Here is a 25,570-nt window from a genome sequence, read left to right as displayed (position 1 = left end):
TGTGGCGCCTGCCTGCAGGACCTGCTGCATGCATGTGTGCCCACCCATGGGGCGGCTGGGGGGATGAGTCCTTCATTGATACATATGGCAGACACTAGACCTGTCCTGCTAACTCTTGGTCTGGCTGAAATGACATTTTGTTTTGCACTCTTGCTCTCTCTCCCTCTCTCTCTCCTTCCCTCCCTCCCCGCCTCTCTCCCCCCTCCTCTCTCTTACATCAGGTTTTTGGCAAGGATCCATTTGTGATTTTCTCCCACCCCAAGTCTTAACACCCAAGAGTACCCTGAAAACAGCCACCTCACTATCCTCTCTTTATTCATATAAATTCTCTTTCAAGGTAGTGTGGTTTGGGTGCCTTCAAATCCATGTGCCCACAATGGGCAGGGTCACTTGCCTTGCTGCCATGTGTCCTATGAGCTGCTCCCTTTCCTCCCCTTGCAGTGGGTGGAGGGGTGGTGGTTTCTTTTAGGCCTTCCACCTTTTTGCTTCTTGCTCCCTTGCTTTACACTTGGCAGTATCATCCTGGCTTGAGGTGCATGCATTTCTATGTTGGATGTCCATCCCCATGCCCAAGTGTGTGGTCCCAGTTTTCTCTCTAGGTGTGTCAGCATCTAGATGCTTGGAATTCAGTTCTAGGGAAGCTGCTAGGTAGGGTACCTAGTTCAGTGCAGAGGAGAGAGAGCAGGCTAGAGTTCTGCGCTGGACAGATCAGCTGGTCTGTAGGGCCTCACAGACTAAGCCAGTCAGTAGCAGGATGCAAGGGGAAGGCTGAGACCCCCAAACCAATGGGCTGTGACTGTCACAGCCTCTGACAAACTAGGGGCTTGGCCTTGCAGAATCCATTGCAAAGCAGGACAGTGGGTTGCAGTCTTGTCCCTGTTCAGAGCGCAAGCTAAGTCCTTGCTGAGTATCTGTGACTTCCTAGTGTCCCTTTTAGATACTTTGATGGTGAAACAGCAATCTAGAGTGCTACTTCTGGTGTCAAGGACCTACAGGGAAGCCACAGGACCCAGATGTAAGTCCACTTCAGGGTGGGGACCCTTCCCGCCTCTATTAACCCTTTGGGTTCCACTGCCTGACAGTGATGCCAGACATCTGTTTGGCTCAAGCTAGCAGGACCTGAACTGATGGGTTTTTTTTTTTTTTTCCTTTCTTTTTCTCAATCCATTTGGTCTGTGATGTTCCTTTCTCCTTTTGCTTTGTCTCTTCTTTGGCTGGCCCTGAGTTTCCTGAGTCTGGACCATCTCTCTGTGGAGAAGACCCACAGCGGCCTCTCTTGCAAGCTGCTGCCACCACGCGTTTGCTACTGGCCCTTTGCTATTCTAAGAGTGAAGGCTCAGTTTCAATGATTGCTAGTCCATAGCTGTCTTTTCCTACTCCTGACCAAGCAGTATGCATCCTTTGTTTTTGTTTTTGTTTGGTTTGGTTTGGTTTTCCGAGACAGAGTTTCTCTGTGTAGTCTTTTGTGAACCAGGCTGGCCTCATAGATATGTCTGCCTCTGCTTCTCAGAGTGCTGGGATTACAGACCTGCACCACCTTGCGTGGCCCAATATGTATTCTTGGTATCCGACTCCCCAGGACCAGCTTTGTCATGTGTCACCATGGCACCTGTTACATAGACTCAACTGTGTGCCCTGGGCAATTGACTCATTCATTGCAACCCAGTGTAGTAGGGATTTCCTTTAGAGGAGGCATAGGAAACTGCTGGAAAACCCAGCTGGTCCGCAGTAGAGCCAACATCCAAGGTAGCCTGGAGCCAAAGGCCAAGCCCTTCATTTACTCTGATGATTGTGGGTCCTGTTGTGCTGTGGAAGGTCCCTGATTCTGGGCCAACTGAGGCCCAGTCCAGAGGGAAAGCATTTTAATCTTGTGGCTACCAAGCCAACATCAGTGTCCTCTGCAGGGACTGGCCACATTCCCTCTTATCATCTTGTCTAGAGTGAGTAAAGACCCCTGGAAAGTGGAAGGAACCCACCAGCTGGAAAACAGCATAGTCACGCCCCCACCTGGCAAAGGTGCCTATTGCTGGGTCCTGAATCGTGCTGGCTTCAGTTTGGGTTGTGGTCCCTTTCAGTCCAGGTCACCTATGCTGTATAATCATCCGCTGTCAACTTGGTGCTAGCTAAGGTCATCTGGGAAGAGGGAACTTCAGCTGAGACCATTCTGCCATCAGATTGGCTTGTAAGCAAGGCTGTGGGAGGATTTTTCTTAATTAACGGTTGAGGTTGCATGGCTGGGGGCCTAAGGGGCAGCTTTATCATCTCCTGGTGTGTCTTCCAGTTACCTGACCCTTTCCCCCTGCCCTCCTCCACCTCAACCACCTGTCTCACTTCCCTCAGCCTTTGTGTGGGGGACACCATGTCTCACTCTTGTTCTTCTGGGAGGCCCCCTTACTGGTGTCTGAGTGATCAGTCTCCATGATGTGACACACGGACAGTTCCCCTGGAGCAGGTGGAGCTTCCCAATGGAAAGGGCATGACACAGGTGGGTCCTGTGCTTCCTCTTGGGGTTTGGAGTCCTACTTCCTTTCAAGAGTCGTCTCTAAGGCAGATGACTGACAAAGGCCAGGTAAGCTGTCATGGGCAGTGGGCAGACTAACTGCTTGGACCCTGAAAAAACCGAGGATCTTAATTTGGGGGTTTATTTATTTGTTTATTTATTTATTTATTGGTTTTTTTTCCAGAGAAGCAAAAATCTTGACTTTTAATGTAAACACTAACTTTAAAAATGTGAGCAACTAACCAGGTGTGGTGGTGCACGCCTGTAATCCCAGCACTTGCCATGCAGAGGCAGGTGAAGTTTGAGGCCAGTATGGTCTATAAAGCAAGTCCAGGACAGGACAGCCAGGGCTACACAGGGAAACCCTCTCTTGGGGGAAAAAAAAAAGTGAAGCTGAGCGAGGTGGGGCATGCCTTTGATCCCAGTACTCAGGAGGCAGAGGCAGGTGGACCTCTGTGAGGTCAGCCTAGTCTACAATGTAACTCCAGGACAGCCAAGGCTGCACAGAGAGACTTCTCAAAAAAAAAAAAAAAAAAAAAAAAAAAAAAAAAAAAAAAAAAAGTGAACCAGAAAACTCTAAAATCGTGAGTTCGAGGCCAGCCTGGTCTACAAAGAGAGTCAAGGACAGCTAAAGCTAACACAGAGAAATTCTGTCTCAAAAAACAAAAACAATAAAACAAAAAAGATTGCAGGGGGTGGGGGTACTGGAGGGTACTGGAGAGATGGCTCAGGGGTTAAGAGCACTGACTGCTCTTCCAGAGGTCCTGGTGTATAAAATAAACAAACAAAAAAAAAAACAAACAAAAAAAAAAAAAAAAAAAAAAAAAAAAGAACAGAGCACTCAACTACATAAAATAAAAAACTACATCTTAAAAAAAAAAAAGATTGCACGGGACCCAGGTGTGTACGCCCCTCCTATGAGGCCTGATATAGTACTCTGTCCTCCATTACCCTACCCTCTCCGCCTCCCAGAACCTCAACATGCCGACTGGGCACAGGGCTGAGGGCCAAGCATGTACATGTCCTCAGGTTACCTGGAGACACAGCTGGGTTCTGCGGAACTGAGACTCCCCTCCCCTCTTCTCTTCCCCAGTCCTGTCAGAGCCCTGCTCTTCTCTCTCTGCAGTTTGAACCCAGACCAGAATGGAACAACCTAAGAAAATTCTATTTCTAGAACATTCTGGGCCCCTTCTGTCCTTTCACCCTGTTGTTCCCCACTGCATGGATAAGGGCGGAGCTTAGAAAATAAACGCTTGCGGTTATTTACTGAAGGGCAGGGGCCATTATCTAGTGCAGGGGTGGGGAGGGAGCAGGGGCGCTTGCTAGTCTAGTTGCCATTGGAGCCAGGGCGGGCCCAGTGTGGGGTGAAGTGATTGGCCAGGTAGCGTAAAGCTGACCGGATGCCTTCCATAGTTCGTCTCTCCACGGACTCCAGCAGGTGCGTGACAGAGCGCAGGGCCGAGCCGGTTCTAACCACCAGCCCGGAACGGAAAGCTGACCTGGCATTGTTCAACAGGCTGGAGATGGTGCGAAGACTGGGACCCTCCTCTTGTAGCCTGTCAGCTGGAGAGCTGTGGCCAGAGGCCAGAATGCCCATAGCCAAACCCATGCTTGTGGCTGTGTCTGACCACACCAGAATGTCTGCAAGGGAGCTGATGGAGCCCTCTCCACCGCCCAGCAGGCTGGTCATGGAGCGCATGTAGTCATTATCCACCACAGGCCTATACAGACTGGGATCCAAAACATTCCTGTTCAAGGCCACCTGGCAGGGATCCGGAGAGGGAGGTGGATTGCTTGGGGAAGGTGGGGTCTGTGGAATCCTTGAGTCAGCAGCTAAATCCTCACCAGTCAGCCATGGGGGGTTAGCTTTGCTCTCAGGGTTCAAGGCCTTGAAACTTTCAGCTTCCTGCTCAGCAGGCTTGATGGTACCTGTGGGCTCTAGGCCAGGACTACTGGTATCCAAAGTGGATGGGCCAGTAGCTCCCATAGAAGGCTGGACATTTTCAGGCAGGACAGATGGGACATCAGCATTTGGAGCTATCTCTGGGTTTCCTGGTGTCTTTTCCTGGTTCTGGGAGTTACTTGGGGAAACTGTACGGCTCCGACTTGTACGGTTATTTTCAGCCAGCCTGTCCCACACCGGGTTCTGGAAGCCCACAAACACTTGCAGAGTACCTGAGGCTTGGGGCAACAGAGATGTGACTTCTTCAAGGTTCTCCTGGTGCTGGTTTGGAGCATCTGGGATCTCATCTTTGTCCCCAGAAACAGCCATGGAGATGGATGACTCTATATCTTGCCTTATGGAGGTGGCCATCGGCACAGAGGCCTGATCCCCATCCTGTTCCCTGAAGGTGGCCATCTGCGCGGAGGCCGGGCCTTCATCCTGTTCTGTGAAGGACTGAAAGGATTCCTGATCTTCATCTTCCTCTGCGATGATGGTCAATCCCACAGAGGTCTGGTCTACATCCTCCTGTTCAGTGAGTGCTGTAGTGTTGTCTACTGGTTGGACGTCATCAGGCAGGAAGTCTAGACTCTGGGACTTTCCAGGTACGTCTGCAGAGTTTTCATCAGCTTCATTGCCCAGGGCAGCCTTGGGAAGATTATACACAGGCTTGCTGTTGGCTTCAGCCTCTTCCAAGGGCCCGGTGGTCATCTATGCCCCCTGCTACTTGTGGTGGTTGGGAGGGAGTGGCTGGACTCTGCTAGGCTCACTTGTCCAGGTGGTGAGGTCACAGGAGGTTGTGGGCAGCTGGTGATGTAACAGGTACTTGTAAATCAAGGCTCCTGGATGTGCTGAGCCTGCCAAGTAGATACCCTGGAGAGCTGAATCTAGGTGGTGATTCGTAGCCAGAGTTGCAGGTCCCTAGGAAATGAAGAATAACTATCTTGGTTTAAAATAGAGATAGGTAGGGCTGGAGAGGTGGCTCAGTGGTTAGGAGCACTAGCTGCTCTTTCAGAGGTCCTGAGTTCAACTCCCAGCAACCACATGGTGGCTCATAACCATCTATAATAGGATCCAGTGCCCTCCTCTGATGTGCAGGTGTACATGCAGGCAGAATACTGTATATGAAATAAAAAATAATAAATAAACACGGGGCTGGAGAGATGGCTCAGAGGCTAAGAGCACCGACTGTTCTACCAGAGATCCTGAGTTCAATTCCCAGCAACCACATGGTGGTTCACAACCATCTATAATGAGATCTGGTGCCCTCTTCTGGCCTGCAGGTCTACATGGGGGCAGAGTACTGTATAAATAATAACTAAATAAAATCTTTTTAAAAATACAAATAAATAGCTGGGCGTGGTGGCGCACGCCTTTAATTCCAGCACTCGGGAGGCAGAGGCAGGCAGATCGCTGTGAGTTCGAGGCCAGCCTGGTCTACAAAGCGAGTCCATGATGGCCAAGGCTACACAGAGAAACCCTGTCTCGAAAAACCAAAAAAAAAAAAATAAATAAATTAATTAATTAATTAATAAATTAATTAAATCTTTGCCTGGCCTGATGGCACATGCCTTTGGGAGGCAGAGGCAGGTAGATCATTGTGAGTTCCAGGACAGCCTAGTCTATAAGTGAATCCAGGATAGCCAAGGCTACACAGATAAACCCTGTCTCCAAAAACAAAAACAAACAAACAAACAAAAATGGAGATGGGTATGTAGGTGCAGATGCAGCCACGGGACTCTGAGAAGTTGGAGGAGCAATAAGGGAGGGTGAGACTAAGTTAGAATCAATGGGTTTATTTATTTATTTGGGGAATCATTGTCTGTTCTTCCTATGTAGTTCAGACTGGCCTTTTACTCGGATCCCCCTGCCTTATGCTCTCAAGAGCTAGGATTACAGACACATACGGCACCACGTTTGAATCAGGGTTTATGGTAGCCCTCCCACCACCTCTCTACTCTCATGGGATGCTGATTTAGCCAGTCTTTCTTTGGGAGCCGTTTCTCTAGCAATGTGCAGGAATAATGGAGGCCAGGGCCTGAGCAGCGTCTAGGCTGGCTGTCCTTGCTGCTAGAGTTACCTTTTCACTTTCTGTAAGAGCTCTACCTGCATGTACACCTTCGGGCCAGAAGAGGGCATCAGATCCCAGTGTAGATGGTTGTGCCATCTCTCCAGCCCCTTAAGAGTTAACCTTTTTGACACAGAACAATCTGCCTGCTCAACTGGGCTGGGAAGACAGGACGCCAGAAAAGGGCGCAGACTCCAGGGTAGTCCCAAGAAGAGCTTGGGCCCGTGGTGAACCCACTGTGCTAAGAAGGAGGTAGCTGGGTGCTGGGTGTGGCTGTGGTAGAGCACTTGCCTAACATGCGTCTGGTTTTATTCCCAATGTGGGGGTTGGAGTAGACAGTTCCACTTGTATATTTGTGACAACCCTAGTTATCAGACCTTGCATAGCTCCTGATCCACAGAGGTAAGAGGAGCAGCAAGTATCTGATCCCACCAGGGACCCCAGACTCCCTAGGGAGGCCTGGGCCTGCTTTTACATCTTCTCTCCTGGGAGGGGATCAGCGATTTCTTTAATATCACAGGAGCAATCACAGACTCTGGGATTTGCATCCCACCTGTCTTCAATCCTCAAGCTCTTCAGTGCTTGTTCCAAGTGGGGTTAATTTAAAGTTGAGGCCAGTGAGACAGCTCAGTGGATAAGGATACTTGCATCCAAGCTGGTGATCTGAGTCTGAGCCCTGGGACCCACGTGGTAGAAGAAAGCTGACTGCTGCACCTTGTCCTCTGACCTCCACACATGTGCTAAAGCGACACAGAGAGAGAGAGAGAGAGAGACAGAGAGACAGAGAGACAGAGAGAGAGAGACAGAGAGGGAAAGAGGCAACAGAAAAAAAAAAAAAAAAAAACAGAGGAGGGAGGGAGACAGAGACAGACGAGAAATGTAATAATAAAGCCAGGTGTGGTGGTGCATGCCTGTAATCCCAGCACTCAGAGAAGCATAGGCAGATAGGTCTCTGTGAGTTTGAAGCCAGCTTGGTCTATAAAGTAAGCCCAACACAGCTGAGGCTACACAGAGAAACTCTGTCTTGAAAACCCAAAAAAATAAAAATAAATTGAAAAAAAAAAAAGAAATATAATAATATTGGGCCAGGTGTGATGTTGCATGCCTTTAATCTCAGCACTCCTAAGACAAAGGAACTCTGTGAGTTCAAGGCCAGCCTGGTCTACATAAGTTCCAAGACAGCCAATGCTACATAGTGAGACCTTTTCTTTAAAAAAAAAAAAAACAAAAAACCAATAATACAAAACAAAATAATTGATGGCCCAGAGAGAGATGCTGGTCAGTATGACAGGGGCTGAGCCTGGTTACTGGCTTTCCCATAGCTACAGATGCCACCTAATGGCAGCTCTGGGTCGTACCATACACAGTCCCATCACAGTACACAAACTCTTTCCATCTTTCCCCTGCTGTCTCCCAGCTACCTCTCCCATCCCAGGCTCCTTCTCTTAGGGTTTAGATCTGGAATGTCCTCCACAGGTTTATGTTTTGAACACTCAGTCCCAGCTTATAGGGTGGTTTTGAAGTCTATGGGCCCTGGAGAAGTGGGGACTGGCTAGTGGAAATAGGTCTCTGGCAAGGGGCCTTTGTATGTCATGCTCACCCTGGGTTCCTGCCCTCTGTTTCCTGTCTACTGTGAGCGAACAACAAATGTCACCATGCCATGCCGTTCATGTCACCATGGCTATGATGTACTGACGTGTCTCTGAAACCCAATCAGAATAAGCTTTTCCTCAGAGTTGTTTCTGTCAAGTGTCCCCTCCCATTCTCCAAGGGTACCTCTCATCACCTTCCTTGTACTTTTGACTCGTTGTACCCCTCAGCCACCCTCCACCTCACCCTCTGAGGGAGGCTTCATTTATAGGACTTGGGTGAAACTTTATAAAGGACTCCTTAAAGAGGTGTGTGTGTGTGTGTGTGTGTGTGTGTGTGTGTGTTGATGTGTGATGTGTTATTGATGAGGGCGTGCAGGCCTCCTGTACACACAGAAGCCATAAGAGGACATCAGTTGTCGTCTGTCACATCACCTTATTCCTTTGAGACAGGGTCTCTCACTGAACTTAGAGCTATAGTCACAAGCTCCAGGGACCCTCTTGCCTCTTCCCCATTGTGCCGGAGCTACAGGTGTGCACATGCAGCCATGTCCTGCCTTTTACTTGGGTGCAAGGGACTCAAACTTATGTCCTTATGCTTGTGCAGCAAGCACTGTTACCCACTCCTCAGCCACATGCCTTCCCCTTCCCCCCCCAAGACAGGTGTAGTTCTGGTTGTCCTGGAACGTACTCTGTAGACCAGGCTGGCCTCGAACTCACAGAGATCTGCCTGCCTCTGCCTCCTGAGTGCTAGAATTAAAGGCATGCACTACCACCACCCCAAATGTCGCACCCTCCCGCTGGCAGGAACGACGCAGACACCAAGATTCTTCTCAATCGCGCTTTTTGGGAGCACCCTTGAAGCTGAAGCGAAAGACCCCGAATGCCCGGGGGCGCATCACTTAAATAGCTCTGTGTATGTGTCATGTCAATATCTCATAGGTCGTATCTGGATGCCTTATTAGCATGCCCCATTAGCATGCCCGTGGCTGAGAGGGCAGCTCCAGAATACTTCATTTGCATACCCCTGTTCGGGAGGGGCACGTTGGGAGAGCTTATGCCTGTGCACGTGCAGGAGCGGTTGCTGCTGTCGCCATTACTGGGTGCGGGCGCGCCTTAACCCAAACATGCATAGTTTTATGTGGTGCATTTTATGAAAGTCAGACCTAGGGCTACTAGCAACTAAACTGCATCCCCAGACTCATTAAATCTCAAATGCCAGGTGTGGTGGCGCATACCTTTGATCCCAGCACTCGGGAGGTAGAAGCAGGCAGATCTTCATGAGTTCAAGGCCAGCCTGGTCTACAAAGTAAGTCCAAGCAGCAGGGGCTATTAAACAGAGAAACCTTGTCTCAAAAAATCAAAAAGAAGGGGCCTGGAGAAATGGCTCAGCGGTTAAGAGCGCTGACTGCTCTTCCAGAGGTCATGAGTTCAATTCCCAACATCCACATGGTAACTTACAACCATCCACAATGAGATCTGGTGCCCTCTTCTGGCATGCAGTATATGTAGGCATAATACTGAATACATAATAAATAAATAGATATTTTTTAAAAATCAAAAAGAAAAAAAATTATGTGAAAGGTCTGGGGAGGGGAATATAAGTATTTGAAAGAAAGAAGGAAGGAAGGAAGAATCGGATGGAAGGAGAAAGGGGTGGATGGATGACACTTGCTGTTCTTCCAGGGCACAAGAGTTTGGCTCCCAGCACCCACTTGGAGAGATCAGAACTACCACCTCCTTCTGCCTCCAAGAACACCTGCACACCCACAGCACACACCTTTAACCCCAGCACTCGGGAGGCATAGGCAGGTGGATCTCTGTGAGTTGGAGGCCAGCCTGGTCAACAAAGTGAGTCCAGGACAGTCAGGACTGTTACACAGAGAAACCCTGTCTCAAAAAAACCAAATTAAAAAAAAAAAAAAACTTTAAAAACATCTGCATGCGGCTAGGCATGGTAACACACATGTGTAACCCCATTGTGTGTGGGGTGAAGGCGGGAGGACTAGGAGTCGCAGGTCATTCTTGACTGCATATGAAGCTGGAGAAAACCCTGCGCCACCTGGGACCCCGCTTAATCTCAGCAAACCCAGAAGCCGCCTCAGGAAGATTTCAGCAAATTGGACGCTAACCCAGGCTATACAGCTTGCTTGTCTCAACAAGCAAACAAATGAAGAGTGGAAAACAGCCGGGCATGGTGGTACGCAGGCCTTTAATCCCAGCACTTGGGAGGCAGAGGCAGGCAAATCGCTGTGAGTTCGAGGCCAGCCTGGTCTACAAAGCGAGTCCAGGACAGCCAAGGCTAACACAGAGACCCTGTCTCTGGAAAAACAAAAAACAAAAAAACAAAACAAAACAAAACAAACAAACAAACAAAAAACCCAAAACAGAAAACAGGATAAAATAGGAGAACAGACTTCGAGCGCCTAAACCTTAACTCCTGAGGGATCCATCTTATGAACTGTTATCGCAGACCCATAGCTATGTTGGAGCAGGCCTGTGCTTCTGCCTGCCTGTGTGAGCATAGTTAGGGCACACCTATACCCGCAGCACCCTGTGATGCTCTCCCACTCTTTACACCCCTAGCCTGGCTGCTGTCTCCTGATGTGGCCTAGGAGTCTGGCCCCTTCCAGCTTCTACACCTTCACTCCTGGGTGTGTCGATCTGGAGCTTTCCCAGGCACTGCGGTCCCTGCCAGCATGTTCCCCACAGTCTCATCTAGGCAGGGAGCACAAAGCCCTACCTGGCTACTGCTGAGACCCACCTTGGGGATACCTGGTAAAATCCCTAGAAGCCATGCTGGGCCAGCTGTTCCTGGGGGGGGGGCAACTTCTCTGAATATTGGTGTTCTGAGGAGCAAACACTTGGCTCTAAGTCTTCCCTGAAGGCCTCTTTCTTGAATGTTCGAGAAACGAAGGCAATGGAGAAAACAGAGCCGCAAGAGCAGATGGTGTGGGAATTCCACTTAGAAGACACACTGATTTTTGTTTGGGAGAAACAGTTTAATGAGCCCCGTGGGTGGGGGGCTGAGACCCCAAAGGCATTCTTGAGTTACTAAGCCTACCTTCCAAGAAGGCCTGGCTGAGCTACGAGGGCAGGGCTCCCTCAGAGCAGAGGCTGAGAGAATTCTCTTATTGTGTAGCTCCCAGTTCCCAGGAAATGAAGGAGGCCCACGCTGCTGCCCATAGAAAAGCAGCTAGAAAATGCCAGGCTCTGGGAGTGTAGCCTTCTGGGCTTGGGGAAAACCAGAATCCTTCTTAAGGAGGTTCACGTTGTTTGTGCCTAGGTCTCCAAGGTAAAGCCCTAGTGGGCATGGCGGCCCATGCCAGGCTTGCCAAGGCCTTTGTATGAATGCTGGGTGAGCACTGGTTTCCTGGAGAGAGCAGAGTTTGTCTTTGGGGCCACTGAGATGGGGACAGTGAGGGTGGTACATAGCAGCGCTGGGTGACTGTTTAGTGTCAGGCAAACACTGGCTTAGCCTCACGCTTTCTCTTCTAGGTTCTTAAGAGGGAAGTACAAAGAGAGACCAAGTCTACGCATAAGTTTATAGGAAACCGACTTGGGGAAGAACAATAGTTTCCAATGTTTAAAGTTGGCAAAGAAACTCCAAACGAAGCAGACATAAGTAAAAAAGGCTCTAAGCTGGGTGGTGGTGGTGCACACCTTTAATCCCAGCACTCGGGAGGCAGAGGCAGGCGGATCTCTGAGTTCGAGGCCAGCCTGGTCTACAAAGACAGTCCAGGACAGCCAAGACAACCCAGAGAAACTCTGTCTCAAAAAACCAAAATAATGCTCTAACCCAGTGATCCCCACAACATAAGGAAAATTACTATTATTTTTGTTGTTGTTGTTTTGTTTTTAAAGACAGGGTTTTTCTGTTACACAGAGCCTTGGCTGTCCTAGACTCTCTTTGTAGGCCAGTCTGGCCTCAAACTCACAGAGATCTGCCTGCCTCTGCCTCCCAGTGCTGGGATTAAAGGCGTGCGCCACCATGCCCAGCTGAGGAAAATTATTCTTGCTGCTACTTTATAATTGTAATTTTGCCACTGCTATGATTCATAATATAAATACCAGATATGCAAGATACTTGATATGTGACCCCGGTGAAAGGGTCATTTGATCACCCCTCCCCAAGTGGATTGTGATGCCCAGGTTGAGAACTACTACAATCTAAACATTTTAAGACAAATCACAAACTCTGAAAAATAATATTTGATATTTTTTCCATAAGGGACTCATAGCTAAACTATATAAATTTCTACTCATAGCCAGATGTAGTGGCCCTGGCCTTTAATTCTAGCAGTCAGTAAGGTGAGTGAGGCAGGAAGATCAGGCGTTTAATATAATTAACCCATATATTACATGCAACAAGTTCACGTACAGCCTGGGCTACCTAGTGAAAAGCCCTGTCTTATACAAAGCCCTCCCCAAGTGCTGGGATTACAACTAACCCCACCAGACAGCTAGGGAACAGCCAGTGTTCCAGGCTTAGTTCGTAATAGGGCAGGATCTGTCTTTGGAGCTTTTGTTTGAAAACTTCCATAACTCACTTGCCCTTTCAATAAGGCGTAAATATTATTTAAATTACTAGGACACATTTGCAAGTCAAAATAAATTCCTTAAATATCCCAGAAACTCAGGTCCTCAATGCAAATAAAGTTCCAGGCACTACCCAAATGCCCACAGTGGGAGACAGAACTGAGAAAGGACACCTCCCACGCAATCTCTGTAACAAAGGGATGTTTCAGAGTCCCTATTCCCACCCCATCACCCAGCTCTGAGATCAGCTTTGTTGGTCCTCATTGCTAGATAGATAGATAGGCCACTCCCCATGGTGGTGGCCAGACACTAGCTGTGAGTTACCATATGAAGTTATCTGAGGGGCCAGGGAGGTGAGTGGTTCTGGTGGCCAGAACATGTCCAGATGGCCTGGTCACCTGCTGGTGTAAGGTGCCCAGGTACAGACCAGTACTGAGAAGCTATACTGGGAGTTGTGATGAATCTACAGTGTCCCTCCTGCCATCTTCTCTGTCCATCCTAGAGGTCAAGAACCAGCCAATGCTACTGGATAGAATCCCAAAGACGAGGCTCGGCAGGTAAAGGCACTTGCTGCCAAGCATGGTGACCCGAGTTCAAGCCTGGAATCCCCAGGACCCACAAGGTGGAGGAGGGAACTGACTCCCAACAGTTGCCCTCTGACCTACAGATGCATGTCCTTGCCACACAAAATAAACTGATACACGCAATTCTCTTTAAAAGGGGATGACTCAGTCTGCATGAGCACTTGTTACTTTGTGTAGAGGACCTGGATTTGGTCCCCAGCACTCGTGTGGGCCTTATGAGCATCCATAACTCTAGTTCTAGGTATCTGATGCTTGCTTCTCAATTTGTAAGCACAAGACATGTTCATGGTGCACATACATGCATAAAGTCAAGACCCTCATGCACGTAAAACTAAATAAAAGAGGGGCTGGGACAGCAGCTCAGTGGTGGAATACTTTCCTACCATATACACTGCACCCTAGGTTTAATCTCCTCTTTCTCTCTCTCCTCTCTCTCTCTCTCTCTCTCTCCCCCTCTCTCTCTCTCTCTCTCTCTCTCTCTCTCTCTCTCTCTCTCTCTCTCTCTCTCTCTCTCTCTCTCTCTCTCTCTCTCTCTCATATATGTGCCCAAATAAGCATGTGCTTGTAAAAAAAAATGAGCTAGAAGCAGAGGCAGGCGGATCTCTGTGAGTTCGAGGCCAGCCTGATCTACAAAGTGAGTCCAGGACAGCCAAGGCTACACACACACACACACACACACACACACACACACACACACACACACAAAACACCCCAAAAAACCCAAACAAACGAAACAACAAAAAAACCCAAGCCATTCACTATCTTCTCACAACATAGTTCAGTGAGCCAAAGACATATTTGTAGAAGTGAACAGGACCCCAAGTTCAGAATGTTGGCAAGACCTACAGATGGTCCAGTTGGGGCTCCCTCCCAGTCCCAAAGGTCTGTTAGTAAGCTACATAGAACAACATAACCTGGAGCATCAGCCAAGTCTGGTACCCACACCCCCCCACCTCCACCCCAGGTCTACTAGTAATGGACCCTCCTCCATCTGGGCTTGCTGAGGGGCCACCTCCCTGTGGTTCCTTCTAGTCTTCCTGTTCCTGCTTCCATCACTAGCCCGAGGAGTCTTGTTTCCTCACAAGGCTGGAGCCTGGGAGTCCTAAGCGAAGGTGCTGTTGGGCTTGGGTTTGCAGGTGGCCACCTTCTCACCGGGTCCTCATGTGCTATCTCCTATCTTTGTGCTCGTTCCTCTTAGTCCCCCCCCTCCTCTTCTCTCCTTCCTGTGACCCCCACTTCTCCCTTCTCCTTCCTTCCTTCCTCCTCTTCCCTGCCCTCAACTTTCTTTCTCGGTTTTGATATTCTGAGATGTCATGTAGCTCGGGCTGGTCTCACAATCTGGATTCTCCTGCCTCAGCCTCCCAAATGCTGGGATTATACGAACGCTCCAGCACAGCCAGCTTCAGATAACTCTTCTAATGACACAGTCCCATGGGATTTACCTTAGTCACCTCCCTTAAAGGCCCTGCCTCTAATTACAGTGATGTTGGGGGGTTAGGGCTACCGCACAAGTTAGAGTATAGGACTTTAGGGGGGCCAAGTTCCATCCATTGCACCTCAATTCATGGGCACGGGTGCCCCTTCCCAGATGAATCTTAGAAAAATGCATTTAATTTTCTTGAACTTTGTCCCAGGGCCATAGAGGCCAATGAATTATCCATTGACAAGTATTTGTCATCAACTCAGTCTATATAAGGATGTCCTTGGCCAGGGCAGAAGAGAAGAGACTGTGTGGTAGACACTTTTTTATTTTTTGAAGTTCCTTGTACTGTTTTCTCCATTTCCTGGATGAGCCATGCAGGTGTGAACTTCCTACGTCAAAAGAACAGGAGGAAACAGCATGGTAGTGCTATAAAAGCATTGGTGTTCCAGGTCTTGGCTCTCCTTGCTCCTCTTTGGGCCCAGCTACCAAAAGAAGTCTGAGCTGCTTGATGATGAGATAAATGTGGCCTAGTTTGTCTCATCACCCAGGCCACAAGTAGATACGTGTGGATACTGGGACGTGGACCAACTAGCTCCACCTAGCTTACGGCAGCCTTGTGTGGAAGCAGGTGAGGCCAGCAGGAGATTCCAGCCAAGCACAACCCAAGTACAAACTAGGTGATGGGGCTGGAGTGTGACTCTGTGGTAGAGCAATTGCCTAGACTTCCCAAGCCTCTGCGCTCCTCAACACAGCTTTATACCTCCACCACATATCACAGTGGAGTATCCCTAGCCTTGTTAGCTCTGTCAACCTGACACAGCTGAAGTCATCGGAGAACAGAGTCTCAGGTGATGGACTGCCCGGATCAGGTTGGCCTATGGGCATGTCTGAAGAGAATTGTGGATTGTCAATTGATAAGAGGAGGGCCCAACTCTGAGGGAGTGGCACCATTCCCTGGACAGGTGGTCCTCAGACATATAAAAGAGCCAGCTAAAGCAGGGCACGTTGGCACATGCTTTTAATACCAGCACTCTAGGAGGCAGAGGCAGGCAGATTGATGTGAGTTCGAGGCCAGCCTGGTCTACAAAGTGAGTTCAGGACAGCCAAGGCTACACAGAGAAACCCTGTCACAAAAAAACCAAAATAATAATAATAATAATAATAATAATAATAATAATAATAATAATAATAATAATAATAATAATAATAATTTTAAAAGCCAGCTAAGCCGAGGTCTTTGAGCTAGCAACAGAATTCCTCTATGACTTCTTCGTTCTTTTTGTTTGTTTGTTTTTCAAGGCAGGATTTCTCTGTATAGCACTGGCTGTCCTGGACTAGCTTTATAGATCAGGCTAGCCTCAAGCTCACACCATTCCACCTGCCTCTCTGTGTCCCAAGTGCTGAGATTACAGGTGTGTGTCACCACGCCCAGCTCTGTTTTTTGTTTTTTTTTGTTTTTTTTTAAGATTTATTTATTTATTATACATACAGTGCTCTGCCTGCATGTACCCCTGCAGGCCAGAAGAGGGCACCAGATCTCATTGTAGATGGTTGTGAGCCACCATGTGGTTGCTGGGAATTGAACTCAGGACCTTCGGAAGGCAGCCAGTGCCCTTAACCTCTGAGCCATCTCTCCAGCCCCATGTTTTTTGTTTTATGAGACAAGTTCTCACTATGTAGCCTCGGCTGGCCTGCGATTTGTTATGTAGACCTTGCTAGCCTCAAACTCACAGAAATCTACCTGCCTATGCCTCTGGTGTACCGGGGTTCAAGATGTGTGTTACCATATGCAGCTCCTCTGTGGTTTCTGCCTCAAGTCCCTGCTTTGTTCCCATCCTGGCTTCCCTCAGTGAAGGGCTGTAGCCTGTAAGATGACGTTAACCCTTTCCTCCCCTACACTGCTTTTGGTCAGTGTTTTGTCTCACCAGGAAATGAAACTAGAACAGTCCCCAGACATGAAATCCAAGACTGTTTGAGGCCCGACATGATGCCACAGGTAAGAGATGCCAGGCCTGACCACATGTGATAGGTCACATCAAAATCAGGCTTCCTAAAAATATTGTGCATAAAAGGTAGAATGAGAGCTGGGCAGTGGTGGCTCGTGCCTCTAATCCCAGCACTTAGGGAGGCAGAGCCAGGTGGATCTTTGTGAGTTCAAGGCCAGCCTGGTCTACAAAGCCAGTCCAGGACAGTCAAGGCCACACAGAGAAACCCTGTCTTGATAAAACCAAAAAGAAATAGAAAAAAGGAAAAGGAAAAAAAAAAAAAAAGGTGACATGAAAACCTGGGCGTAGTGGCACACTCCTGTAATCCCAGCATTTAGGGAGGCAAAGGCAGGTGGATCTCTGTGAGTTCAAGGCCAGCCTGGTTTATAAAGCAAGTCCAGGAGAGCCAGGGCTACACAAAGAAACACTGTCTCTAAAAACCAAAACCAAAAAACAAACAAAAGGTAGACATGAACTGTAAATGAATTTTATTTTTAGATTTGAGTCCCATCCAAGATATGTTGTGTATGCAAATATTAAACAAAACAAAAAATCCAGAACATGAGCCAGGCGTGGTGGCACATATCTTTAATCCCAGCACTCTGAAGGCAGAGGCAGGCCGATTGTTGTGAGTTTGAGGCCTGGTCTACAAAGTGAGTCTAGGGCTGGGCGGTGGTGGTGCACGCCTTTAATCCCAGCACTCAGGAGGCAGAGGCAGGCGGATCGCTCTGAGTTTGAGGCCAGCCTGGTCTACAAAGTGAGTTCAGGACAGCCAAGGGTACACAGAAACTCTGTCTCAAAAAAACCAAAAAACAAAACAAAACAAAGTGAGTCTAGGACAGCCAGGGCTACACAGAGAAACCCTGTCTAAAAAAAAAATCCAGAATCTAGGTATATCTGGATCTCAAATGACAATGTGGCAGCTCCCATCAGGTTTATGTTAATCTTTCACCCTTGAAAATGTTTTAGTGCTGGAGAGATGGCTCAGTGGTTAAGAGCACTGTCTGCTCTTCCAGAGGTCATGAGTTTGAGTTCAATTCCCAGTAACCACATGGTGGCTCATAGTCATCTATAATTAGGTCTAGTGCTCTCTTCTGGTGTGCAGGCATACATGTATATGTAATAAATAAATCTTAAAAAAAAAAAAAAAGAAGAAAGATTTTTAAATAAAAACAGAAAAAAAAAAGCCCAAAGCCATATGTGGTGGTGTATACCTTTAATCCAGCACTTTGGAGGCAGAGGCAGGCAGATCTCTAAGTTTAAAGCCAGCCTGGTCTACAAATGAGGCTAGGACAGCCAACACTACACAGAGAAACCCTGTCTTGAACCCCATACACCCAAATTTAAAACAAAAAATTACACTAGACAAATGGCACTATCTTTTGGATTTGGTTGAGACAGCGCTGGTGGGAAGGATGGGGTAGGGGAGTGTCAAGGAGCCTAACCCGTGCTGGCACAGCTCTCTGCTGCCCCCAAGTGCTGGTTCTGTGGCATTTCAGGAGCGCTCCTAATTGACTTCTGTGGGTGGCTGATCTGAGCCCCAGGCACCCAGTGCAGAATGAACACGAGGTTTGTGTTCTGTACCTCATTCACCCTGGCACAAGATCTGTTTATTCACAGTCACTATACATACAAAGTGTTCTATGATAAGAGCATATAGGCCATTATTAACCCTGGTGGCTTCTGGGGAAATTTTGTTGGGGGGGGGGTCTCATCAACATCATACTAGAAATACTGAGGGTCAACTGGACGTGGTGGTGCACACCTGTTATCCCAGCACTTGGCAGGTGAAGGCAGGAACACTTAGGAGTGCAAAGTTAGCCTTGGCTTTGGGTGTGGTGGAGCACGCCTTTAGTCACAGCACTTGGGAGGCAGAGGCAGGTGGATCGCTGTGAGTTCAAGGCCAACCTTGCCTACAAAGAAATTCCAGGACAGCCAAGGCGACACAGAGAAACTCTGTCTCAGAAAACAAAGTTAGCCTTGGCTGAATAGTGAGTTCAAGGCCAACCTGGCCTATATGAACCAGTCTTTAAAAAATACAGAAACAGGCCAGGTGCAGTGGCACACGCCTGTAATCCCAGCACTCGGGAGGCAGAGGCAGGCAGATCGCTGTGAGTTTGAGGCCAGCCTGGTCTACAAAGTGAGTCCAGACAGCCAAAGCTACACAGAGAAACCCTGTCTCGAAAAACTAAAAGAAAGAAAGAAAGAAAGAAAGTTTCCCTCAAATAATATTTAAGTTTAATTTTTAAAAATTTATTTAATTTTTAAATGTGCACTGGTGTTTTGCATACATGTATGTCTGTGTAGAATGTCAGATCTTGGAGTTAGCTGACAGTTGTGAGCTGCCATGTACATGCTGGCAACTGAGCTCCAATTCTCTGGAAGAACAGACATTGCTCTTGACTGCTGAGCCATCTCTCCAGCCCTAAGCTTAATTTGTTGCTGTTGCTGTTGTTGTTTCCAGACAGGATTTCTCTGTGTAGGCCTGGCTGTCCTGGACTTGCTTTGTAGACCAGGCTGGCCTCGAACTTACAGAGATCTGCCTGGCTCTGCCTCTCTGGAGTGCTGAGATTAAAGAAGTGTGCCACCACTGCTGGCCCTAAACTTAGTTTTTTTTTTTAATTGGTTTTTCAAGACAGGGTTTCTCTGTGTAGCCTTGGCTGTCCTAGACTTGCTTTGTAGACCAGGCTGGTCTCAAGCTCTGGTCTGCTCTGCCTGCCTCTGCCTCCCTAGTGCTGGGATTAAAGGCGTGCACCCCCAGGCCCGGCTCTAAACTTAATTTTTAAGATTGCCTCAAGACATTCACCCTCTTTCCTCTATAGATAAAATTTAAACTGGAAAGCAGTTTTTGGCTGCAAAGGCCACTTGCCAGCAGGGAGCAGACTTGGGCTTGAGAAAACAAGTTACCCATTGGAAAGGACTGTACCAGCCTCACTGACAGGGAGTAGATCCAGCAGGTGGTGCTGCCACCAATCATTGGGCAGCACTAATGAAACTCAAGATTGACAGATAGCTGGCACTCTGCCTTAGAGGTGGGAGTCTCCAACACTTGAGTGACTATTGGGGCTCGGGGGTGGCTTCTCTGCCTGCTGGCCATAGTCAGAATTGCCCCCTTGTCCCTCTCAACTCCTGCAGGCACCACCACCAGTACACAACACGTGTCATCTGCGGGCTGTTTCCATCGCATCACAGCAAGTGCAGCCCCTGGGATGCAGTTGACCTATGAACCCAGCTGAGTCTGTGGTGAAGGAAGAGGAGGAATGGGAGTCAGAAGGGAGGTCCTTAAGTCAGGGGCTCTTGGACTGGAGAACAGGGCTAACGCAGTAGAGGGCTTCCAGAAGAAGGTCCAGGCTGAGGGGGTACCACTGCAGATAGGAAACCCTTAGGACTTTTCCTAGTAATGATTATTCTAGGCAGATCGCCCCCACCCCCACCCTGATGGAGCATTAAGGTGGCCTCCCTCCTTTCAGCTCAAGGATAGGTAGCCTTCTTTGCTTCTGGGACATGGTCACTGAACTCTGATGTCTGTTGGGTCATTGTGGGGGTCTTGATTCCTGGATTTCCCTGGTGAGCCATCTAGGAACCACTGTGCTGGAGACCAGGATGTGGTGAAGCCACAAGAGGGCTCAGTTTGCAGATGCACTCCTTGAAGGTCCCGGAAGAGAGAAGACCATGGGCTGATGGTTGATATCAGTCAGTGTAGAATAAGTCCCTTAATTTGATGACCCATTTAATTTTTTTCTCTTTTGGGAGTCTGTTTAAGGCACTGTGTTTACCCCTATGATGTTCGTTCCATGGTCTTCTCGGTGCCTATAACCCTAACTCCATCTCCAGGCAAACCTCTGGCATAGCTACGGATCCCAGGCAAGGAGGCTGTGCTCTCTGCCCAGAGCAGTGTGTGCCTGTTGTCCCAGAAGATCTCCCTAATGCTGACCTGGCCGGGGAGTTGTCTGATGTCAGCCCAGAGCCAGTAGCAAATGGGATGCTTTGATTTTCTTTTTACATTTTATCCACCTAGAATATGTGTGCACAGGTGCACAAGCGCCAGGCCTTGTGGGTGGGGTCAGAAGGCACCTTGTGTGAGTCAGTTCTCTCCTTCCACCATGTGAGGCCTGGGGACCAAACACATGTGCTCAGGCACAGTGACAAGCATATGTTCCTGCCTCTGTTTTTGTTTTTTGTTTTTTTCCGAGACAGGGTTTCTCTGTATATGAGCTCTGGCTGTCTTGGAACTCGATCTGTAGGCTGGCCTCAAGTTCATGGAGATCCACCTGCCTCTGTCTCCCAAGTGCTGAGATTAAAGGCACGCAGAGGGAAGCTGCCTGCTGGACCTCAACTGTGTCCTGGAGACCAACACCATCAGGGGCTCAGTGGGCAGGTGTGGTGACTGAGGAAGGCAGGTGCATGAGAGTACTTAGACTTTTGCTGTTGTTGTTAGGTTTTTTTGTTTGCTTGTTTGTTTTGTTTTGTTTGTTTGTTTTTCCAGACAGGGTTTCTCTGTGTAGCCTTGACTGTCCTGGACTCACTTGTAGACCAGGCTGACCTTGAATTTACAGAGATCCATCTGCCCCTCAAGTGCTGGGATTACAGGTGTGCCCCACCACCCCTGTAAAGCTTTAGGTCTTTCACTTATAATTTTGGGGACTCAGCAGTTTAACCCACAGCAGGGAACTCCCAGTATGTGGCCAGGGAGACAAAACTATACAAACCCATGTAAGGAAGAGATGGTGTCCAACAAATAGCTAAATCGTGCATAATAGACCAGAAAATAAGATTTTATCTATGTTGAGGGTGCTGATAAGGGTAAAATACTTTTTGAAGACGTCAAATCTAAAGTACTGGCAGGAAATGGCTGGATGACAGGAGTGCAGAGAGGGTGAGTGCTGAGAGAGTTTAGCATGAGGAGATGAGGAGGCACCTGCTCATGGGATTTTGCCACCAGACGTTGGCCTTCGAGGCCGCAGGTTCCAGTGTTACACCAGAGAGAAGATTCCCAAGCAAAGTAGCTTCGCTGGAGTTGAACTTACAAAGTGTCGAAAAAGAGAAAAAGCGGTAGCAGAGGAATAGAAGGATCAGGCTCCTGAAGGACAGAATCCATAGAGGAGTCTAAGAAAGAGCTCAGATTAAAGCATCCATACAAAGACGTCACAAAAAACAAAAAACAGGGCTAGAGAGATGGCTCAGAGGTTAAGAGCACTGTCTTCTCTTCCTTCCGGAGGTCCTGAGTTCAATTCCCAGCAACTACATGGTAGCTCACAACCATCTATAATGTGATCTGATGCCCTTTTCTAGCATTCAGGCAAAGCACTGTATACATAATAATATATAGGGGCCGGGTGGTGGTGGTGCACGCCTTTAATCCCAGCACTCAGGAGGCAGAGGCAGGTAGATCGCTGTGAGTTCGAGGCCAGCCTGGTCTACAAAGCAAGTCCAGGACAGCCAAAGCTACACAGAGAAACCCTGTCTTGAAAAACCAAAAGCAAAACCAAAAACAAACAAAAAACCTATAATAATATATAAATAAATATTTTTTAAAAAGCCACCCATACATATAAAATGAAATATAAAAAAAAAAAAAAACCAAAAAGCTACCAAAACAGCATTATGCTAGTACCTACTGCACACTGAGTCCTGTTTTAAGCACTTTATATTTTTCAGAAAACTCTACTACAAAGGATGAGGGTAGTTGGTACTGGCATGTTTTAAATCCTTTTGTCTGTTTATTTATTTGGTTTGTTTGTTTTTTGAGACAGGATTTCTCTATGTGGCCCTGGCTGTCTTGGAACTCACTTGTAGACCAGATTGGCTTTGAACTCAGATATCCACCTGCCTTTGCCTCCCAAGTGCTGGGATTAAAGGCATGTGCCGCCATGGCCTGGCTAGTAAGATCACCAGTCCATAAGTGATACCAATGACAAAGATGCTGTTCTTGGGGCCGGTTCGATGGCTCTGCATGTAACGGCACTTACTGGACAGTCCCAGGAACAGATATAAAGCTGGAAGGAGAAAAACCAAATCCACAAAGTTGTCCTCTGACCTTCACATTTGTGCTGAAGCATGTGCATGCCCAAACATACACATCACACACACACACACACACACACACACATTAATAAAATAAACAAAAAGATAGTATTTTTGTTTCCCTGCAGAGACCCTGAGGAAGGAACCTTGTATTGTGTCCAGGGCTGGTCTAGAAGCTCCTAAGACTCACTGTAGACTCATTGCCCTATCCATACCTTTCTTAGAGTCACGTACATCCACATGTATGTGCACATGTGCTTGCGGGTACACACACACACACACACACACACACACACACACACACACACCTTTATTACAGTAAATAATAAAGTAAATAACAGGGTAAAGCTAAGAATAAAGATAACAGAATGACCAGGTGGGCACAAAAATAGAATAAAGATAACTCCTGTCAGCTGTCTGTCTCTCTCAGATAATTTTCTCCAAAATTCCACTTTTTTTTTTTTTTTTTTTTTTTTTTTGGTGTTTTTGAGACAGGGTTTCTCTGTGTTAGCCTTGGCTGGCCTGGACTCACTTTGTAGACCAGGCTAGCCTCAAACTCACAGCTATCCACCTGCCTCTGCCTCCCAAGTGCTGGGATTAAAGGCGTGTGCCACCACTCTCCGCTCACTTATTTTCTTTTTGTTGTTGTTTTTTCGAGACAGGGTTTCTCTGTGTAGCCTTGGCTGTCCTAGACTTGTTTTGTAGACCAGGCTGGCCTCGAACTCACAGAGATCCAGCTGCCTCTGCCTCCTGAATGCTGGGATTAAAGGTATGTGCCACCACTCCTAGCTATACTTGTTGCTCTTGTAGAGTTTTCCTGTTTGGTTCCTAGCATCCACATGGTAGTTTACTTCTTTAACTCGAGTCCCAGGAGATCCAACAGCCTCTTCTCCCCTGGGCAACCAGGCATGCACGTCATGCACCTACATACATGCATGCAACACACACACACACACACACACACACACACACACACACACACACACACACACACTACGAAAATATAAAATCTAAAAGAAAAAGAGATTTAAGAAAATGAATTTAAGCCGGGCGCGGTGGCACACGCCTTTAATCCCAGCACTCAGGAGGCAGAGGCAGGCGGATCGCTGTGAGTTCGAGGCCAGCCTGGTCTACAAAGCGAGTCCAGGACAGCCAAGACTACATAGAGAACCCCTGTCTCGAAAAACCAAAAAAAAAAAAAAAAAAAAAAAAAAAATGAATTTGAGGCTGGGGCCTGGTGGCGCATGCCTTTAATCCCAGCACTTAGGAGGCAGAGGCAGGCAGATCGCTGTGAGTTCAAGGCCAGCCTAGTCTACAAAGCGAGTCCAGGACAGCCAAGGCTAACACAGAGAGACCCTGTCTTGAAAAACCAAAGAAAGAAAAAAGAAAAGAAAATGAATTTGTGCTGCAGCTGATATATCAGTAAACCTGTAATGTTTCAACTTCCTCATTCCTCCATAACAGAAATCCGCTACTTTCTTTTGGGCCTGGGCCAGTAGAGACCTGTTTTGTGCCTGTCAGAGCCAACTTTCTGTCCAGCTTGGCTAGGACTGCTCCACTCTCCACTGTACTCAGTGCTAGGTTTTTTATTTTATTTTTTTTACTTCCTGTAGGCTCTAGCAGATGTTACCTAGTGACTTTTCCTCTGCGGCTCTGGCATTCTGGAACATTCTTCTGCTCTCATAGCCCAGTCAGACTGCAGTTCAAATTCACTTTGTAGAGGGACAGGTTCTCTGCTGAGACTCACCTAAGATGCCCTCTCCACCTGATCCAGCTGGGATGCTGCTGGGACAGCTGGGTCCCTAGGCTAGACAAAGCTCTGTGTCAACCAGTAAGGGCCACCAAAGCTTGGCCCAGGGTCTGATGGGTACTGAGTCAAATGGGATTGGTGAGCTTTAGGGCTGATAAGTCGTCTGTCTGTCTGTCTGTCTGTCTGTCTGTCCGCTCATTCATATGTATGCATATGTGTCTGTATGAATATGTATTAGCTGCTCCTTCCAGAAGCGCTGAGACTGAGACAGAAGGGAATGAAATGGGCCTGTTCTCCCTGAGGCAGGAGCATAGCCGGGAGGAGAGCAGAGGAGCCGGCCCAGGCTGCAGGCTGGGTAGAGCTGGGCTTGTGTGAAGGGCTCCTGGAGAATTCCCATCAGCAGTGACAGATCTGGACTGATTTATGGAGAGCTCGTTTTAGGACTTGGCTTCAGAATCCTTGAATAATTGTAATTTTCCACTTTTTTTTTTTTTTTTTTTTTTTTTTTTTTTTTTTTGGTTTTTCGAGACAGGGTTTCTCTGTGTTGCCTTGGCCATCCTGGACTCACTTTGTAGACCAGGCTGGCCTCGAACTCACAGCGATCCGCCTGCCTCGGCCTCCCGAGTGCTGGGATTAAAGGCATGCGCCACCACGCCCGGCTTTAATTTTCCACTTTTAACGCTGCTTTGGAAGAGCTTTGTGGGGCCTATTTTTGGTTCTCGTACAGTTTGGGTGAAGCCTGTGGCAGGGTACATTTTCTTATTGTAGCTCTGGGGCAACAAAATTCCCATCCGGCTGCTCTGTGACCTCAGGGGAGCTTTCACACACACCGACCCCCACCTCCCCACCAGGGGACTCTCTTCCTGACACACCCCAGCCAGCCACTTGCACACCTCTGCCCTCCAAAGAGTGGATGTGCTGGCCAGGGTACCACTGAGAGGCAAAGCCCATACTGATTCTCCATCATCCCATCACACTGATATATGTGTGTACACCTCTACATAGCCATGTAAGCTGGTCCTGGCATTGAGGCCTCTCACTGTGGAGCTGGCTGGTGTGAACTATGCAGGGCAAACCTCAGGCTGGAAATCCAGGCAGGAGGGCCACTGAAGAATTCCTTTGCCTCTAGGAGGCCTTGGGTTTTGTTCACAAGGCCTTCTTATGAT

General features: G+C 48.1%; 1 protein-coding gene across 1 annotated transcript; it reads right to left on the bottom strand.

The window, feature by feature from the left end:
* Positions 1 to 3,782: 3,782 nt before the first annotated feature.
* On the bottom strand, positions 3,783 to 5,153 carry Tex44 (testis expressed 44). Its single transcript, XM_051153660.1, has one exon. The coding sequence runs from the start codon at positions 5,151 to 5,153 to the stop codon at positions 3,828 to 3,830; it is 1,326 nt and encodes a 441-aa protein (XP_051009617.1). The 3' UTR covers positions 3,783 to 3,827.
* Between the last annotated feature and the right edge of the window lie 20,417 nt (positions 5,154 to 25,570).

The sequence above is a fragment of the Acomys russatus genome, chromosome 12 (assembly GCF_903995435.1).
Source record: "Acomys russatus chromosome 12, mAcoRus1.1, whole genome shotgun sequence".
Taxonomy (NCBI): Eukaryota; Metazoa; Chordata; class Mammalia; order Rodentia; family Muridae; genus Acomys; species Acomys russatus.
The sequence above is the reverse complement of the archived record's forward strand: the minus strand, read 5'-3'. Positions and strand labels throughout refer to the sequence as shown.

Bases quoted from the DNA above. Each gene is read 5' to 3' on its own strand.
- Tex44 (XM_051153660.1), bottom strand. From the start codon at position 5,153: ATGACCACCGGGCCCTTGGAAGAGGCTGAAGCCAACAGCAAGCCTGTG.